The sequence below is a fragment of the Cotesia glomerata genome, linkage group LG8, assembly GCF_020080835.1.
Source record: "Cotesia glomerata isolate CgM1 linkage group LG8, MPM_Cglom_v2.3, whole genome shotgun sequence".
NCBI lineage: Eukaryota > Metazoa > Arthropoda > Insecta > Hymenoptera > Braconidae > Cotesia > Cotesia glomerata.
The window spans coordinates 18,325,839-18,341,754 of record NC_058165.1 but is presented as its reverse complement, the minus strand read 5'-3'; the positions used below and the strand labels follow the sequence as shown (position 1 = coordinate 18,341,754).

The window sequence follows — 15,916 nt, the reverse complement described above, 5'->3', positions numbered from 1 at the left end:
TAATATGTTAAACTTGGATATGATCAAAATTTGAAATCATTGCGATCGATAAATTTTGAAAAATTGAGATTTTCTTATTTTTAGGCATGCAAACTTTCTTTTCGGCTGGTGACAAATTGTTTAATAATATTTAAATTTTTGAATTAATTGATAAAATTTGAATTATAGTAGTTGTATATACTTATATTTTATAATCCTCAACTTTGTTTATAGTGATAGAATGGTTTATTTATTTATTATTTACTATTAATTGTTTTAAAATTATACGGGGTCAATTGAACCAGCAGTCCCGGGGACGATTGAACCATACGGAGAAGCATGGGACATGCGCGCGCATCTTGACTCGACGTGAAAAATACTCAGGGAAATAACCTAACAATTTGATAAACTCAATTTGTAATTAAAATTATTTTTAAATCGATTTTTAATTTATTAAATATAATATATGTGTATTAAAAATGTGCAACAGTAATATTAGAAAGTAACAATTAATATGTTATTTATTAAAAGTTCGGGTTTGAGTTATAAATGTCATTGGTTCAATTGCCCCCCGAGCGGGGGTCAATTGAACCATTCGACGCGTTTGGATAAATTAATAATTTTTAAAAATTCACGTTGTTTATTAACTAATTTATGTATTGATAATGATAGTAGACTTAATAAACTATCATTCCAAGAAAAAAAAATTTATTATTTAGTTTTAATTCGAATAGTAAAAATTACTAAACTTTTGGTTCAATTGACCCCTTCTCCCTATTCAATTTTTTTATGGATTATTTTTAGTTATTGTTATTGTTAAATTTAAGGGACATGCATAAGGATCTTTGTCAAGGAGAATCGGGCCTTTGTGAAGCTATGAAGCCAACAAAAGGGACCGAGCTGCTGAAATATTTACGCAAAGTTAAATTTCAAGGTACGTTCAAATCAATTTGTTACTAATTAATTGAGTAATTTAATTTTGTGAAATGAAAATAATTAAATTAGGTCTCAGTGGAGATCAATTTCACTTTGATAAAAACGGCGATGGACCTGCTAGATACAATATTATACATTTCAAACAAGTATCACCCGGCGAGTACAAGTGGGTACGCGTTGGAAAATATTTGGAAGGAGAACTACGGTTGAACATGTCCGGTAAATTGATTTATTAATTGAAGTATGTAAAATAATTAATTTGGTTTTTTACAAATTCATTTAATTTATTAAATATTAATTTTTTTAACAATAAATACTGTGAACGATAAATAAATAAAATTTTTATTTATTAAATAATGAATTTTGTTAAATTGCACTTTATTTTCTTAAATATTGACATTTTTAGAGATATAAGCTCATTCTGATATTACACTCATCAAGAGCTTTCATTTGAGTACCTACATGCATTTTTGATATATTTTTCATATATACATATATATAATATATATAAATATATAAAATATATGAAAAATTGATGTGGGTATTCAAATAAAAGGTCTCGATAAGTGTAATGTCGGGGTGAGCTAATTAAGGTAATATCTTTGAAAATGTCAATAGTTAACAAGATACAAGGTCATTTCTTAATTAATAAAAATTAATTTAGCATATATTTAATAATTTTTGAAAATTTTATAACAAATAAATGGCAAAAAAAATTTTTAAAATAAAAAAATGTTTAAAAATAATTTTTTTTTTAATCTAACAACATATTAATTTTTGATATATACATCTATATAATATATATTTTGAAGATATAAGCTCATCCCAGTGTTACACTCATCACGAGCTTTCATATGAGTACCCACATGCATTTTTGATATATTTTTCATATATACATATATATAATATATATAAATATATAAAAAATTGATGTCGGTACTCAAATGAAAGGTCTCAATGAGTGTAACATCAGGATGAGCTTATATCCTTAAAAATGTCAATAGTTCTCAAGATACAAGGTCATTTCTTAATTATTGACATTTTTAAAGATATAAGCTCATCTTGACGTTACACTTATCAAGAGCTTTCATTTGAGTACCCACATGCACTTTTGATATATTTTTTATATATACATATATATAAATATATAAATATATGAAATATATGAAAAATTGATGTGGGTATTCAAATGAAAGGTCTCGATGCGTGTAACATCAGGATGAGCTTAGATCTTTAAAAATGTCAATAGTTCACAAGATACAAGGTCAATAAATTTAAAATTAATTTTTGGTACAAAAATTAAAGAAAAAAAATTATTATTTTCCAGAAATAAAATTCCGGCTTGACAATTCAGAACCTCCAGAAAGCGTGTGTTCATTACCTTGCAGAATAGGCCAGGCAAAAAAGTACGTCGAAGGAGAAAGCTGCTGCTGGCATTGTTTTGATTGTACCCAGTATCAAGTAATACCTCTCTAATAGACACACTACCTAATTTTCTATATTATGATAATTATTATTATAACAGCCTTATCATAATTATAATTTCCTACTGTGATACACTGCAATAATTAACTAATAAATAATTAATAATAGATCCGGCACGCAACCGATCACACTCGCTGCGTCGAATGTCCTCAAGGAACATTTCCCGACGAGAAGCACTCCTCTTGCCGCGACATACCCCAAGAGTTTTTGAAATTCGACAGTGGATGGGCCATCGGTGCAATGACATTTTCCGCCAGCGGAATTCTCGTGAGTTTAATTTTACTAAAATTCAAACAATCATTAAATAGTCTATCCAGCGCTTTATACTCGCTGCAATAATGGGATAATTGTTAGGTAACTCTGTTCGTCGGCGGAGTATTTCTAAAACACAATGACACCCCAATTGTCCGAGCTTCTGGACGAGAACTCTCCTACGTCCTTTTAACTGGGATATTATTGTGCTACTTGGTAACATTCACCCTCATTCTAAAACCCACGGACATTGTATGCGGAATTCAGAGGTAATTACAATTTAAATTATTTTTTTTCGAGAAATTCAACTGTAAAAAAGCTTCACGCCCGACTATTCAAAAATAAATCTACTTAAAGAATAAAATTGTAATTAAAGTTTCGCTTTATCGAATAATGACTTTTGGTAAATTGCACTGTATATTCTTAAATATTGACATTTTTAAAGATATAAGCTCATCTTGATGTTACATTCATCAAGAGCTTTCATTTAAGTACCCACATGTATTTTTGATATATTTTTCATATATACATATATATAATATATATAAATATAAGAAATATATGAAAAATGCAAGTTGGTACTCAAATGAAAGGTCTTGATGAGTGTAACATCGGGATGAGCTTATATCTTCAGAAAAATCATTATTTAATAAATTAGAACTTTAATTAATTATAATTTTATTTGCATTAAAAAATGACCTTGTATCTTGTGAAATATTGACATTTTTAATAATATAAGCTCATCCTGATGTTACACTCATCAAGACCTTTCATTTGAATACCCACATCAATTTTTCATATATTTTATATGTTTATATATATATATATATATATATATATATATATATATATATATATATATATATATATGTATATATGAAAAATATATCAAAAATACAAGTGGGTACTCAAATGAAAGGTCTCGATGAATGTAACATCAGGATGAGCTTATATCTTTGAAAATGTAAATATTTTACAAGATACAAGGTCATTTCTTCATAAAAATAGAATCGTAATTAATTAAAGTTTTGCTTTAATTTTGCTTTGCACTGTACTTTCTTAACTATTCTTTTTTAAAGATATAAGCTCATCCCGATGTTACATTCATCAAGACCTTTCATTTGAGTACCCACATGCATTTTTGATATATTTTTCATATATACATATATATATAAATATATAAAATTTATGAAAAATTGATGTAGGTACTCAAATGAAAGGTCTTGAAGAGTGTAACATCAGGATGAGCTTATTTTTTTGAAAATGTCAATATTTAACAAAATACAAGATCATTTCTTAATAAAAGAATTATAATTATTAAAGCTTCGCTTTATTAAATAATAACTCATTAAATTGTACTGTACTTTCTTAAATATTGACGTTTTTAAAGATATAAGCTCATCCTGATATTACACTCATCAAGAGCTTTCATTTGAGTACCCACATGCACTTTTGATATATTTTTGATACATACATATATATATATATATATATATATATATATATATATATATATATATATATATATATATATATATATATATATATAATAACTATAAATATATAAAATATATGAAAAATTGATGTAGGTACTCAAACAAAAGCTCTCGATGAGTGTAACATCAGGATGAGCTTATATCTTTAAAAATGTCAATATTTTAAAAGATACAAGGTCATTTTTTAATAAAAGAATTGTAATTAATTAAAGCTTTGCTTTGTTAAATAATGACTCATTAAATTGCATTGTACTTTCTCAAATATTGATGTTTTTAAAGATATAAGCTCATCTTGATGTTACACTCATCAAGAGCTTTCATTTGAACACCCACATACATTTTCATATATACATATATATAATATATATATTTCAAAGATATAAGCTCATCCTGTTATTACACTCGTCAAGAGCTTTCATTTGAGTACCCACTTGCATTTTTAATATATCTTTCATATATTTATATATATAATATATATAAATATATAAAATATATGAAAAATTGATGTGGGTACTCAAATGAATGCTTTCGATGAGTGTAACATCAGAATGAGCTTATATCTTAAAAAATTTCATTATTTTACAAGATACAAGGTCATTTCTTTATTTTCAAAAAAAAATAACAATTTCAGGTTCGCAGCTGGATTTTGCTTCACAGTAGTCTACGCAGCGTTGCTAACAAAGACAAACCGGATATCCCGTATCTTTAACAAAAGCAAGAAGAGCGCAAAAAGGCCGTCGTTTATATCCCCGCGATCACAGCTGATAATTTGCTCGCTTCTTGTCGGAGTGCAGATTCTTATAAACATCGTATGGATGGCGATTGATCCTGCCCGAGCTAAGCATCATTATCCCACTCGCGAAGATAATCTCCTTGTATGCAACAGCCATATTGACGCCAGCTACATGATAGCCTTTACCTACCCCATTATTTTGATTATCGTTTGCACGGTCTATGCAGTCTTGACTCGCAAGATTCCCGAAGATTTTAACGAAAGCAAGCACATTGGTAATTCAATATTATACCATTTTTTTTGTTATATGACGTTAATTAAAACTTATCTTAATTTATATGATAATTTTTGGGGTATAAATTATGTTTCAGGATTCACAATGTATACAACATGTGTTATTTGGCTGGCGTTCGTACCACTGTTCTTCGGGACAGGCAATCATGTTGCGCTTAGAATAACATCAATGTCCGTTACAATAAGCCTCTCAGCATCAGTTACAATAGCTTGTTTATTCAGTCCCAAGGTATATTATTATTATTATTATTATTTAATATAAATTTAATTGCACTTGATCATTTTTTAATTTTTTTTTTTAATGAAAATTAATTATGAAACTTTTTTAGAAATTTTTTTGTATTAAAAAAATTACAATAAAAAATTAAAAAAAAAAATTACTTAAAAAAAAAAAAAAGGTTTTAATTAAAAAATTGAATTATTTAAAAAATTCTAAAATTTGACAGCTAATTTCACTATCATAAATTAATTTAGCAGATATTTAATAATTTAATTAATTTTAAAATCAGCACAAAAAATATAAGACTGATTTAAACAGATAAATGAAATTGATAAAAAATATTTGATTAATATTTTGTAGCCATAAATTTTTAATGACTAATAAAAAATATCAGCTCCATCATAGTAAATAAATTTTCAGATTATGTGCTAGTCATTTAAAAATGTTAACAAAATTATAACAAACTCACCATTTCAGCAGTTAGAAGCAATCAGCCGGCAAGTAGAAGTAAGCAGCGAACATTCTGGGAAAAAAAGAAAATTTAAGATTCAAAACATTGAATAAAAATTAAAATGTAGTAGACAGAACAATTTTTATCTCCGTTTATAAAAATTGCTAAATGTCTACTATTATTTTTCGTATTTGTATGATTCATCTTACCTGATGATGATAATTTAAGCATCTCCAACACAACATACACTCTCTACACTTAATTTAAATAAACTTTTTATACTTGATACACTAAAACTAGTTTTAAAAATACTTCACTTATTAATAAAACAACACAACTGAAACTTTAGACCGAGTGTTAAATATTCCGACTTTGAGTCCGCAAGTCAACGTTTCTTCATTAACTTTTTTGAAATTTTTATAATTCTGAAGCTAGTAATAGTCACATGATTATTTTAATTACTTGGAATTTAGTATCAAAAAATAAAATTTATTAAAATACTATTTTTATTATATATAAATAACACTGAAGTTAGATGAAAATTAAATTAGCCGACACCTAAGAATTTTAGGAAATTTTTTTTTATTGAAAAATAATTTTTAAAAAATTAAAACAAAAATTGTCACATGTAGAAAATTTTAAAAATTATCCGTGGAATTTTTTAAAAATAGTTTTTTAGTTCTAATTTTTAATTTAAAAAAAAATCAAAAATTTTTTAATGCCGGCTAACTTAATTTTCATGCAAAAATTTTTGATTTTTTTTATTAATTAAATTACAACTAAAAAGATATTTATAAAAAATTCCACTTATAGTTTTTTAAGTTTTGTACGTGTGAAATTTGTTTTTTAATTGTTTAATTGAAATTTTTTTCAATAACAAAATTTCTAAAAATTTTAAAATGTCAGCTAACTTTATTTTCATTATTTATAATACTAAAGTTAGCTAAAATTTTTATTTTTTCGTTTATTTAATTAGAACTAAGAAATATTTTTAAATAATTTATCGTTTTTTATGAATAATATTTTTAAAAAAATTTTTTTATAATTTTTTCAATAAAAAAAAAAATTATAAAATTTTTAAATGTCGGCCATCTTAATTTTCATCTATTATTTATAAAAATATGTATTTAAATTATTTTAATATTTAATAATACTATTGTTGAATTAAATTGAGCTAATAATAATTAAATATTACTTGATATTTAACAATATCAATTGAAAAACAAAAGAAATCTGAAAGCTTCAAAATGGCTCCACAGTGGGAATTTTTATTTTTAATAAATAATTATCTTACCATAAATATTTTTCTTAAATTATTATCTCTATAGATAAAGGGCCATCAGTAGATTATATTAGCTATAAATTATTTATAAATCATACAATTATTACTGCATAATCATACTGAATACTCGGGAAATGTCAATGAGGATGCGTTGGCTGCTGGCTCGCGCGACCGTTAAAACTTGCAATTCATACCTTCTGCGCAGCTGAGCTGCGCAGATTTCGAACCCGCGCGTGCGCGCGGGTTTTTTACAACCGCGCTGATTATTTGAATTCAAAAATTAAAATAATTTTTTTAACAAATAAATTGTTTATTTTAATTATTTAATAAATAATTTCATAATTTTATATTAATAAATTTAAACATTTAGTTATTATTATTGATAGTTATTTATTTATAAAAATAAAAAAATTTTTATCACATAAAAAATTTTTTTTTTTTTAAATCAACACTTGTAATAAATTTTTTTGCTGAAATTTTTTTTATTAATTTTTATCAAAAATAAATAAAATTTTATTTTATTAAATAATGACTATATAAATAATATTTAACATATATTTAATGATTTTTAGAAATTTGAAACAAACAATGGTAAAAATAAATTTTAAAAGAAATCTAATTTTTGGAAAAAAATTTTTCTTTTAATTTAATTACATATTAAATTTTTATATATTTTACATATATACATATGTGTAATATATATTTTAAAGATATAAGCTCATTTTGATGTTAGACTAATCAAGAGCTTTCATTTGAGCACCCATATCAATTTTTCATATATTTTATATATTTATATATGTATTATATATATGTATATATGAAAAATATATCAAGAATGCAAGTGGGTACTCAAAGGAAAGCTCTCGATGAGTGTAATGTAAATATGAGCTTATATCTTTAAAAATGTCAATATTTCACAAGATACAAGGTGATTTCTTAATTAATAAAAATTAATTACCATATATTTAATAATTTTAAAAAATTTTGTAACAAATTAATGATGGCAAAAAAAATTTTTAAATAAAAAAAATTAAAATTTTTTAAAAATAATTTTTTATTTAATTTAATAACATTAAATTTTTATATATTTTTTATATATACATATACATAATACATATTTTAAAAATATAAGCTCATCCCGATGTTAGACTCTTCAAGAGCTTTCATTTGAGTACCCATTTGCATTTTTGATATATTTTTCATATATACATATATATTATATATAAATATATAAAATATATGAAAAATGTCATGTGGGTACTTAAATAAAAGCTCTCGATGAGTGTAATGTAAATATGAGCTTATATTTTTAAAAATGTCAATATTTTACAAGATACAAGGTGATTTCTCAATTAATGAAAATTAATTTAGCATGAATTTAATAATTTCATAACAAATAAATGATGACAAAAAAATTTTTAAAATAAAAACATAAAATTTTTTAAAAATAATTTTTTTTTTAAGTTAATAACATATTAAATTTTTATATATTTTACATATATATATATATATATATATATATATATATATATATATATATATATATATATATATATATATTTTACATATATATATATAACATATATTTTAAAAATATAAGCTCATCTTGATGTTACACTCATCAAGAGCTTTCATTTGAGTACACACATGCATTTTTGATATTTTTTTCATATATTTATATATATAATATATATATAAATATATAGAATATATGAAAAATTGATGTGGGTACTCAAACGAAAGGTCTCGGCGAGTGTAAGGTCAAAATGAGCTTATACCTTAAAAAATGTCAATAGTTTACAAGATATAGTATAAAAATGACTTGTTTCAAATTTCAGCTGTACATAATACTAATCCACCCTGAAAGGAACATCAGACGAGGCAGAGGACCTTTCGCAGCTCCGAAGCATTCAACAATTGGCAGAACGAACGCTTCAAGTATGATCTCCACAGTAACGCTGACTGCTGTAACCTGTGATCAGAATAAAACCATCAAAGGGCACACCAACGTCACCACCAATGACTCTTCGACCCAAAGTGAGAGTAAGTGCTTTAACTAAAGTGACTTTACCAAAACTGACGGCTTGATTATGTTACAGTGCACGAAATAGAGCTGAAGGACTGCAAGAACGGGAGAGTCCTCACTTCCGGGGTGACTAGGTCAACCCAGACTTCCCTCAACAACAATGAGACCGTCAATGACGATAAATTAAATGACCTCGGAAGCGCTAACGCTAAAATTGGAAACGGACCTGGTGTTAAGAAAGACGTGGCTTTATAGCAGAACATCGGCTCCTTGATAAGTCGGAGCGAACTGCCCAATATCCTTCTTAAAGCCAATCTTGTTCCTATTTCTAAGGAACCGGTTCAAGTTTAATTCTAAGTTTAGGTGTAATTATTATTAATTATCTGTTAATTATTATCACATATCTGATTGAATACTCGTTAAGATCTGTCTCAACGTTCAAACGTAATTTTATCTATCGATCGTTTGATCTTTTATTTATATCAATTTTAGGACCAGAAGGAAAATTTTTAAAATTTTAATTTTATTTCTATTTATTTTCGTAAGTATAAGTCCATTTTGATGTTATACTCATCGAGACCTTTCATTTGAGTACCCACTTGTATTTTTGATATATTTTTCATATATACATATATGTAATACATATAAATATATGAAATATATGAAAAATTGATGTGGGTACTCAAATGAAAGGTCTCGATGAGTGTAATATCAGGATGAGCTTATATCGTTGAAAAGATCATTAGATAACAAAATACAATTGTCATTTGTTAATTATTAATATTTTTGTTAATATAAGTCCATTTTCATGTTATACTCATCGAGAGCTTTCATTTGAGTACCCACTTGTATTTTTGATATATTTTTCATATATCTATATATATAATATATATAAATATATGAAATATATGAAAAATTGATGTGGGTACTCAAATGAAAGGACTCGATGAGTGTAACATCGGAATGAGCTTATAACATTAAAAATGAGTTTTTTATTCATTTTTTTTTTAATAGAAATTGTTTTTTTATCAATTTTCTTGCAAAATAAATTTTTTTTGTATTTTTTTATAAGAAAAAAAATTTTTTTAATTAATTTATTGTACAAAAATAATTTTTAAATTCATTTTTTTTTTGTATAAAAATTTTATTTTTATCAATTTTTTTGTACAATAATTTTTTTTTTGTAAAAAAAAATGTTTTTTTAATTCATTTTTTATAGAAAAATTATATCTATGGTAATTTTTAGCTCAAAAATGATTTTTTTAATTGTTTTTCTATGAAAAAAAAATTTTTTAAATCAATTTGTTGCACAAAAATTTTATTTTAATTAATTTTTTGTACAAAAATGTTTTTCAAATTGATTTTTTCGTCTGAAATGTTATTTTTAATACATTTTTTTGTACAATAATTTTTGATAAAAAAATTGTTTATTAATTAATTTAAAATAAATAATCAAAATAAAAAAAAAATTCTTTAGTCATCGAATTGTAAAAAACAAAAAATTAGAATTTTAATTAAAAAAAAGAAATTATGACAAATTGTCGGTAAAATGGTTGTTATAAAAAAATTTGGATTAATTCCAAGTGTTCTATACATAAATTAAAAAATTTAAGATGTAATTATTGAGTTATACTGTGATCATATTATAATAAAATAAATAATAAAAATAGTTAAAGTAAAAAATAAATAATTAATAATTAATTAAGATAGAAAGGTATATATATCAACTAAAAAAAAAATTTTTATACTTACCTCGACACGGTGTTTTAAAGTTGTTAAATTATTTAAATATTAATTATGTAAATATATATTATTAACGTGGCCAAAAAGATTAATTGTAAAAAAATAAGCTTTTTTCTGTAAATCTATAAAAAATTTAGCAAAGCATTAATGTGATCGTATTAAATATATTGTGTACAAAGAATAATTATTTATTATTAATCTAATGTAAGCAATATGTAAATACTTGAATTTATAATTAATAAGTAGCTTAAAATATTTATCTGCATGCTGTATATATTAATTATAAATCTCTGTTCAGTTTTTCTTTTAATTGTATAGTAAATCTCTTTTTAAAAAAATTAATCTACAAGCTTGAGGAATTGCTTATAAATTATTAATTATTAATTATTAATAAAATAAAATTGTCTACTGATATTAAATTTAAATAAGAGAGCATCCGAATTATGTAGTGCAATTATTTATAATAATTAGAGTATACAATTTTTTGTTAAATTGATTGTAAATTTTTTTTTAAGAATTTTAATTTTTATTTTAATGCAAGGCAAAAAAATATTACTGAGCCCAATATTTTTTTGACTGGCTAATATTATTTTTAAATAAATTTTTATTAAATTCTAAATAAATTTTTATTAAATTTTAAATTGAAATTTTTTTAATAAAAAATTTTTATTAAAAATTATTAGTTGAAATTTTTTTGGTAAAAAATTTTTATTGAATTTTAAGTTCAAATTTTTTATTAAAAAAATTTTAATTAAATTCTAAATTAAAATTTTTTTGATAAAAAATTTTTAATTTACAAATATAAGAAAATTATTTAAATATTTATATCTTAAAGAATATAAGTAATTTTTTTTATAATTTTGTTAAAAATGCAATGCAAAACAATGTCAAAATAATGTAAAAAAATTAATTAATTAATTAAGGTGTAAAATAAAAATAAATGTAACTTAAAAAAAAAAAATAATTTTTTTTTTATGACCTGGAATAATCACCAAAATTTCATAATAAATGACATTATTTTATTAATATTGTTATAAATACATCTTTAAATATTTATACTAATGAATTTACGAAATTAAATGGAAAAAGTTGTTTTAAAGAAAATTACTTGTTAAAAATAACTTATCAGTAGAGACGCTAATTAATATCAGCGATAATATATTTTAAGAAAAAAAAATGAGTTAGGTCTTCCAGAACTTACTACGGTCACGGATGCCTTTTGACTTGGGGGGCTTTTTTTTTAAGTCTGTTGAAATAGACATAGCTTCTCGGGTGGATTCACTTCCAGCAGCAGAACTGCCACCAGCTACGTCTGCTTCTTGGACACCTCCACCTCCAGCTTGAGCCAGCAAGGATTTTTTAATATTTGTGATCTGTAAAAATAATAAATTTTTAATATTTTTTATTAAAAAATTTGTTAAAATTTCAATGATTAATTTTGAAAAATAATTAAAATTAAAAATGTTTTCTAATTAAAATTTATCATCAAAAAATGAACAAAAAAATTTTGGATATAAGCTCATTTTGATGTTATATTCATCAAGAACTTTCATTTGAGTACCCATATGCATTTTTGATATATTTTTCATATGGACATATATATAAATACATAAATATATGAAATATACGAAAAATCGATGTGGGTACTCAAATGAAAGGTCTTAATTAGTGTAATATCAAGATGAGCTTATATCTTTAAAAATGTCAATAGTTCACAAAATACAAGGTCATTTCTTAATTATTGACATTTTTAAAGATATAAGCTTATCTTGATATTACATTCATTAAGAGCTTTCATTTGAGCACCTACAAGTATTTTTGATATATTTTTTATATATACATATATATAAATATATAAAATATATGAAAAATTGATGTGGGTACTCAAATGAAAGGTCTTAATTCGTGTAATATCAAGATGAGCTTATATCTTCAAAAATGTCAATAGTTCACAAAATACAAGGTCATTTCTTAATTATTGACATTTTTAAAGATATAAGCTCATTTTGATGTTATATTCATCAAGAACTTTCATTTGAGTACCCATATGCATTTTTGATATATTTTTCATATGGACATATATATAAATACATAAATATATGAAATATACGAAAAATCGATGTGGGTACTCAAATGAAAGGTCTTAATTAGTGTAATATCAAGATGAGCTTATATCTTTAAAAATGTCAATAGTTCACAAAATACAAGGTCATTTCTTAATTATTGACATTTTTAAAGATATAAGCTTATCTTGATATTACATTCATTAAGAGCTTTCATTTGAGCACCTACAAGTATTTTTGATATATTTTTTATATATACATATATATAAATATATAAAATATATGAAAAATTGATGTGGGTACTCAAATGAAAGGTCTTAATTCGTGTAATATCAAGATGAGCTTATATCTTCAAAAATGTCAATAGTTCACAAAATACAAGGTCATTTCTTAATTATTGACATTTTTAAAGATATAAGCTCATTTTGATGTTACACTCAGCGAGACCTTTCATTTGAGTACCCACATCAATTTTTCATATATTATATATATTTATATATTCATATATATGTATATATGAAAAATATATAAAAAATGCATGTGGGTACTCAAATGAAAGGTCTCGATGAGTGTAACATCAAAATGAGCTTATATCTTCAAAAATGTCAATAGTTCACAAGATACAAGGTAATTTCTTAATTATGTACCTAAAAATTTTTTACTAATTAAAATTTATCAAATAATTTTAAATGATAATTTCAATAAAATTCTTTGTTAATTAAAATTTATGAAATAATTATTAATAAAAAAACTTACATCTTGTTGAATGCGTTCCTTATGACTAGTAGCATTGCGCTTGTTGATATTAGCACTGTTAACTTGCTGTTCAATGCAAGCCAAGACAGTTTCACAAGTTTCGCCCCAAGCTTCAAGAGTCTGCATGACAGCTCCAGTCTCTCCAGGCTTAACATCGCGCCCGAGTCCAGCATAGTCGACTTCCAGCTGGGAGTTCTTGTGATCCAGCTTGCCATTAATAATATCCGCGTAGACAGCTTCAATAATAAGGTCCTCGAGCTCTCTTACATTGTCAATCCCGAGCTCCGTAAGCAGAACCGAGTACGGAATGCACTTAGACTTTTCAGCCAATGTAACGATGGTCAAGTGCTGGAGCTTCTTCTTCTGGGTCGGAGTAAGCTCCAGCAAGTTGTCCTTGTTCTCCAGGTACTCTTTGTAAGTTCCATACGCGAACAAATTCAAAGTGTTCCAGTACGCGCTGTGTGGCCCGTTCTTCAGCTCTATTATGTTTGGCATGTCCAGCAACTCTCCGAAGACATTCACTCCTGGAGCCTCCATTGCCTGCTTGACCAGCTGGAGCGCTGCTGCACCTTTTGCTGACTTTGCCAAAAGGACGAATTGCTCCAGTGGATTGTTTGACGCCTTTTCAGTAGAGACTAGTGGCTCCGTCATGGTACTGCTTCCAGTCATTTTTATCCCGGAATTTTTGTATTTTCTTAAATATTGACTTTTTTAAAGATATAAGCTCATCTTAAAGTTATACTCATCAAGATCTTTCATTTGAGTACCCACATCAATTTTTCATATATTTTATATATTTATATATACTATATATATAAATATATGAAAAATATATCAAAAATAGATGTGGGTACTCAAATGAAAGCTCTTGATGAATGTAACATCAAGATGAGCTTATATCTTTAAAAATGTCAATTATATATATGTAAATATGAAATATATATAAAAATTATTAAATATTGGAATTTTTAAAGATATAAGCTCATATTGATGTTATACTCATCAAGACCTTTCATTTAAGTACCCACATCAATTTTTCATATATTTTGTATATTTATATATATGTATATATGAAAAATATATCAAAAATGCATGTAGGTACTCAAATGAAAGATCTTGATGAATGTAACATCAAGATGAGCTTATATCTTTAAAAATGTCAATTATATATATGTAAATATGAAAAATATATAAAAATTCTTAAATATTGAAATTTTTAAAGATATAAGCTCATCTTGATGTTACAATCATCAAGAGCTTTCAAGTGAATACCCACATCCATTATCATATATTGTTCATATATACATATATATAAATATATAAAATATATGAAAAATTGATGTGGGTACTCAAATGAAAGCTCTTGATGAGTGTAACATCAAGATGAGCTTATATCTTTAAAAATGTCAATTATATATATATATATATATATATATATATATATATATATATATATATATATATATATATATATATATGTAAATATGAAAAATATATAAAAATTATTAAATATTGGAATTCTTAAAGATATAAACTCATCTTGATGTTATACTCATTAAGACCTTTTATTTGAGTACCCACATTAATTTTTCATATATTTATATATATTATATATATGTATATATGAAAAATATATCAAAAATACATGTGGGTACTCAAATGAAAGCTCTTGATGAATGTAACATCAAGATGAGCTTATATCTTTAAAAATGTCAATAGTTCACAAGATACAAGGTAATTTCATAATTATGTATCTAGATATAGAGCAGCCTAAATAATTAATTTTTAATTACTTTAAAAAACTGCATTTAACACATGTCACGTGTTAAAATTCATTTAAAAAATTGAAAAAGTCAGCTGTCTCGTAATTTAATAATTTAATAACAAACTGTGAATTTATTTTATCTGCTTCATTAAAAAATCATTAAAAATCAGCTGACACTTGACGTTTTCAAATTTTATCATCAATATATAATAAAAAATAATATTTTAATTCCAAATTTTTCTAATATTAATTGTTACTCATGTATACTATAATAATAAATAAAACACTGCTAACACTCACTTGTATTTTTTTAGGTTAAGGGCCGGTGACAAAAATTTATTATCTGCAAAAAATAAATAAATAATTGTTAAAATTAATTATTAATGCAATTAAAATTATAATAAATAACAAAGACTTACAAATGTTTTTTTAAGA

The 15,916-nt window shown here is 24.3% G+C and overlaps 2 protein-coding genes across 8 annotated transcripts in view; one reads left to right on the top strand and one right to left on the bottom strand.

Annotated features, from left to right (window-relative positions):
- Positions 1-9,700, top strand: part of LOC123270369 (metabotropic glutamate receptor 2-like) — a 225,013-nt gene extending 215,313 nt beyond the window's left edge. For all 4 annotated transcript variants that reach the window (XM_044736381.1, XM_044736384.1, XM_044736385.1 and 1 more), the window contains exons 8-16: positions 807-913; positions 985-1,134; positions 2,243-2,376; positions 2,509-2,667; positions 2,755-2,921; positions 4,780-5,156; positions 5,253-5,404; positions 8,967-9,171; positions 9,228-9,700. In XM_044736381.1, coding sequence (XP_044592316.1) covers positions 807-913; positions 985-1,134; positions 2,243-2,376; positions 2,509-2,667; positions 2,755-2,921; positions 4,780-5,156; positions 5,253-5,404; positions 8,967-9,171; positions 9,228-9,409 — 1,633 coding nt within the window. In that variant the 3' untranslated portion in view covers positions 9,410-9,700. The remainder of the gene's footprint in view (positions 1-806; positions 914-984; positions 1,135-2,242; positions 2,377-2,508; positions 2,668-2,754; positions 2,922-4,779; positions 5,157-5,252; positions 5,405-8,966; positions 9,172-9,227) is intronic.
- A 2,194-nt stretch (positions 9,701-11,894) lies between these two features.
- Positions 11,895-15,916, bottom strand: LOC123270654 (COP9 signalosome complex subunit 7). 4 transcript variants are annotated; one of them, XM_044736796.1, is made up of 3 exons: positions 15,901-15,916; positions 13,717-14,392; positions 11,895-12,270 (listed from the first exon to the last, which is right to left on the bottom strand). In XM_044736796.1, exons 2-3 carry the CDS (start codon positions 14,383-14,385, stop codon positions 12,079-12,081), a joined length of 861 nt encoding a protein of 286 aa, XP_044592731.1. In that variant the 5' UTR covers positions 14,386-14,392; positions 15,901-15,916; the 3' UTR covers positions 11,895-12,078. The 4 variants fall into 4 exon arrangements, with proteins under 4 accessions (XP_044592731.1, XP_044592729.1, XP_044592730.1 ...); XM_044736794.1 differs by lacking the exon at positions 15,901-15,916 and adding an exon at positions 15,782-15,824; XM_044736795.1 differs by lacking the exon at positions 15,901-15,916 and adding an exon at positions 15,779-15,813 and having other exon boundaries at positions 13,717-14,389.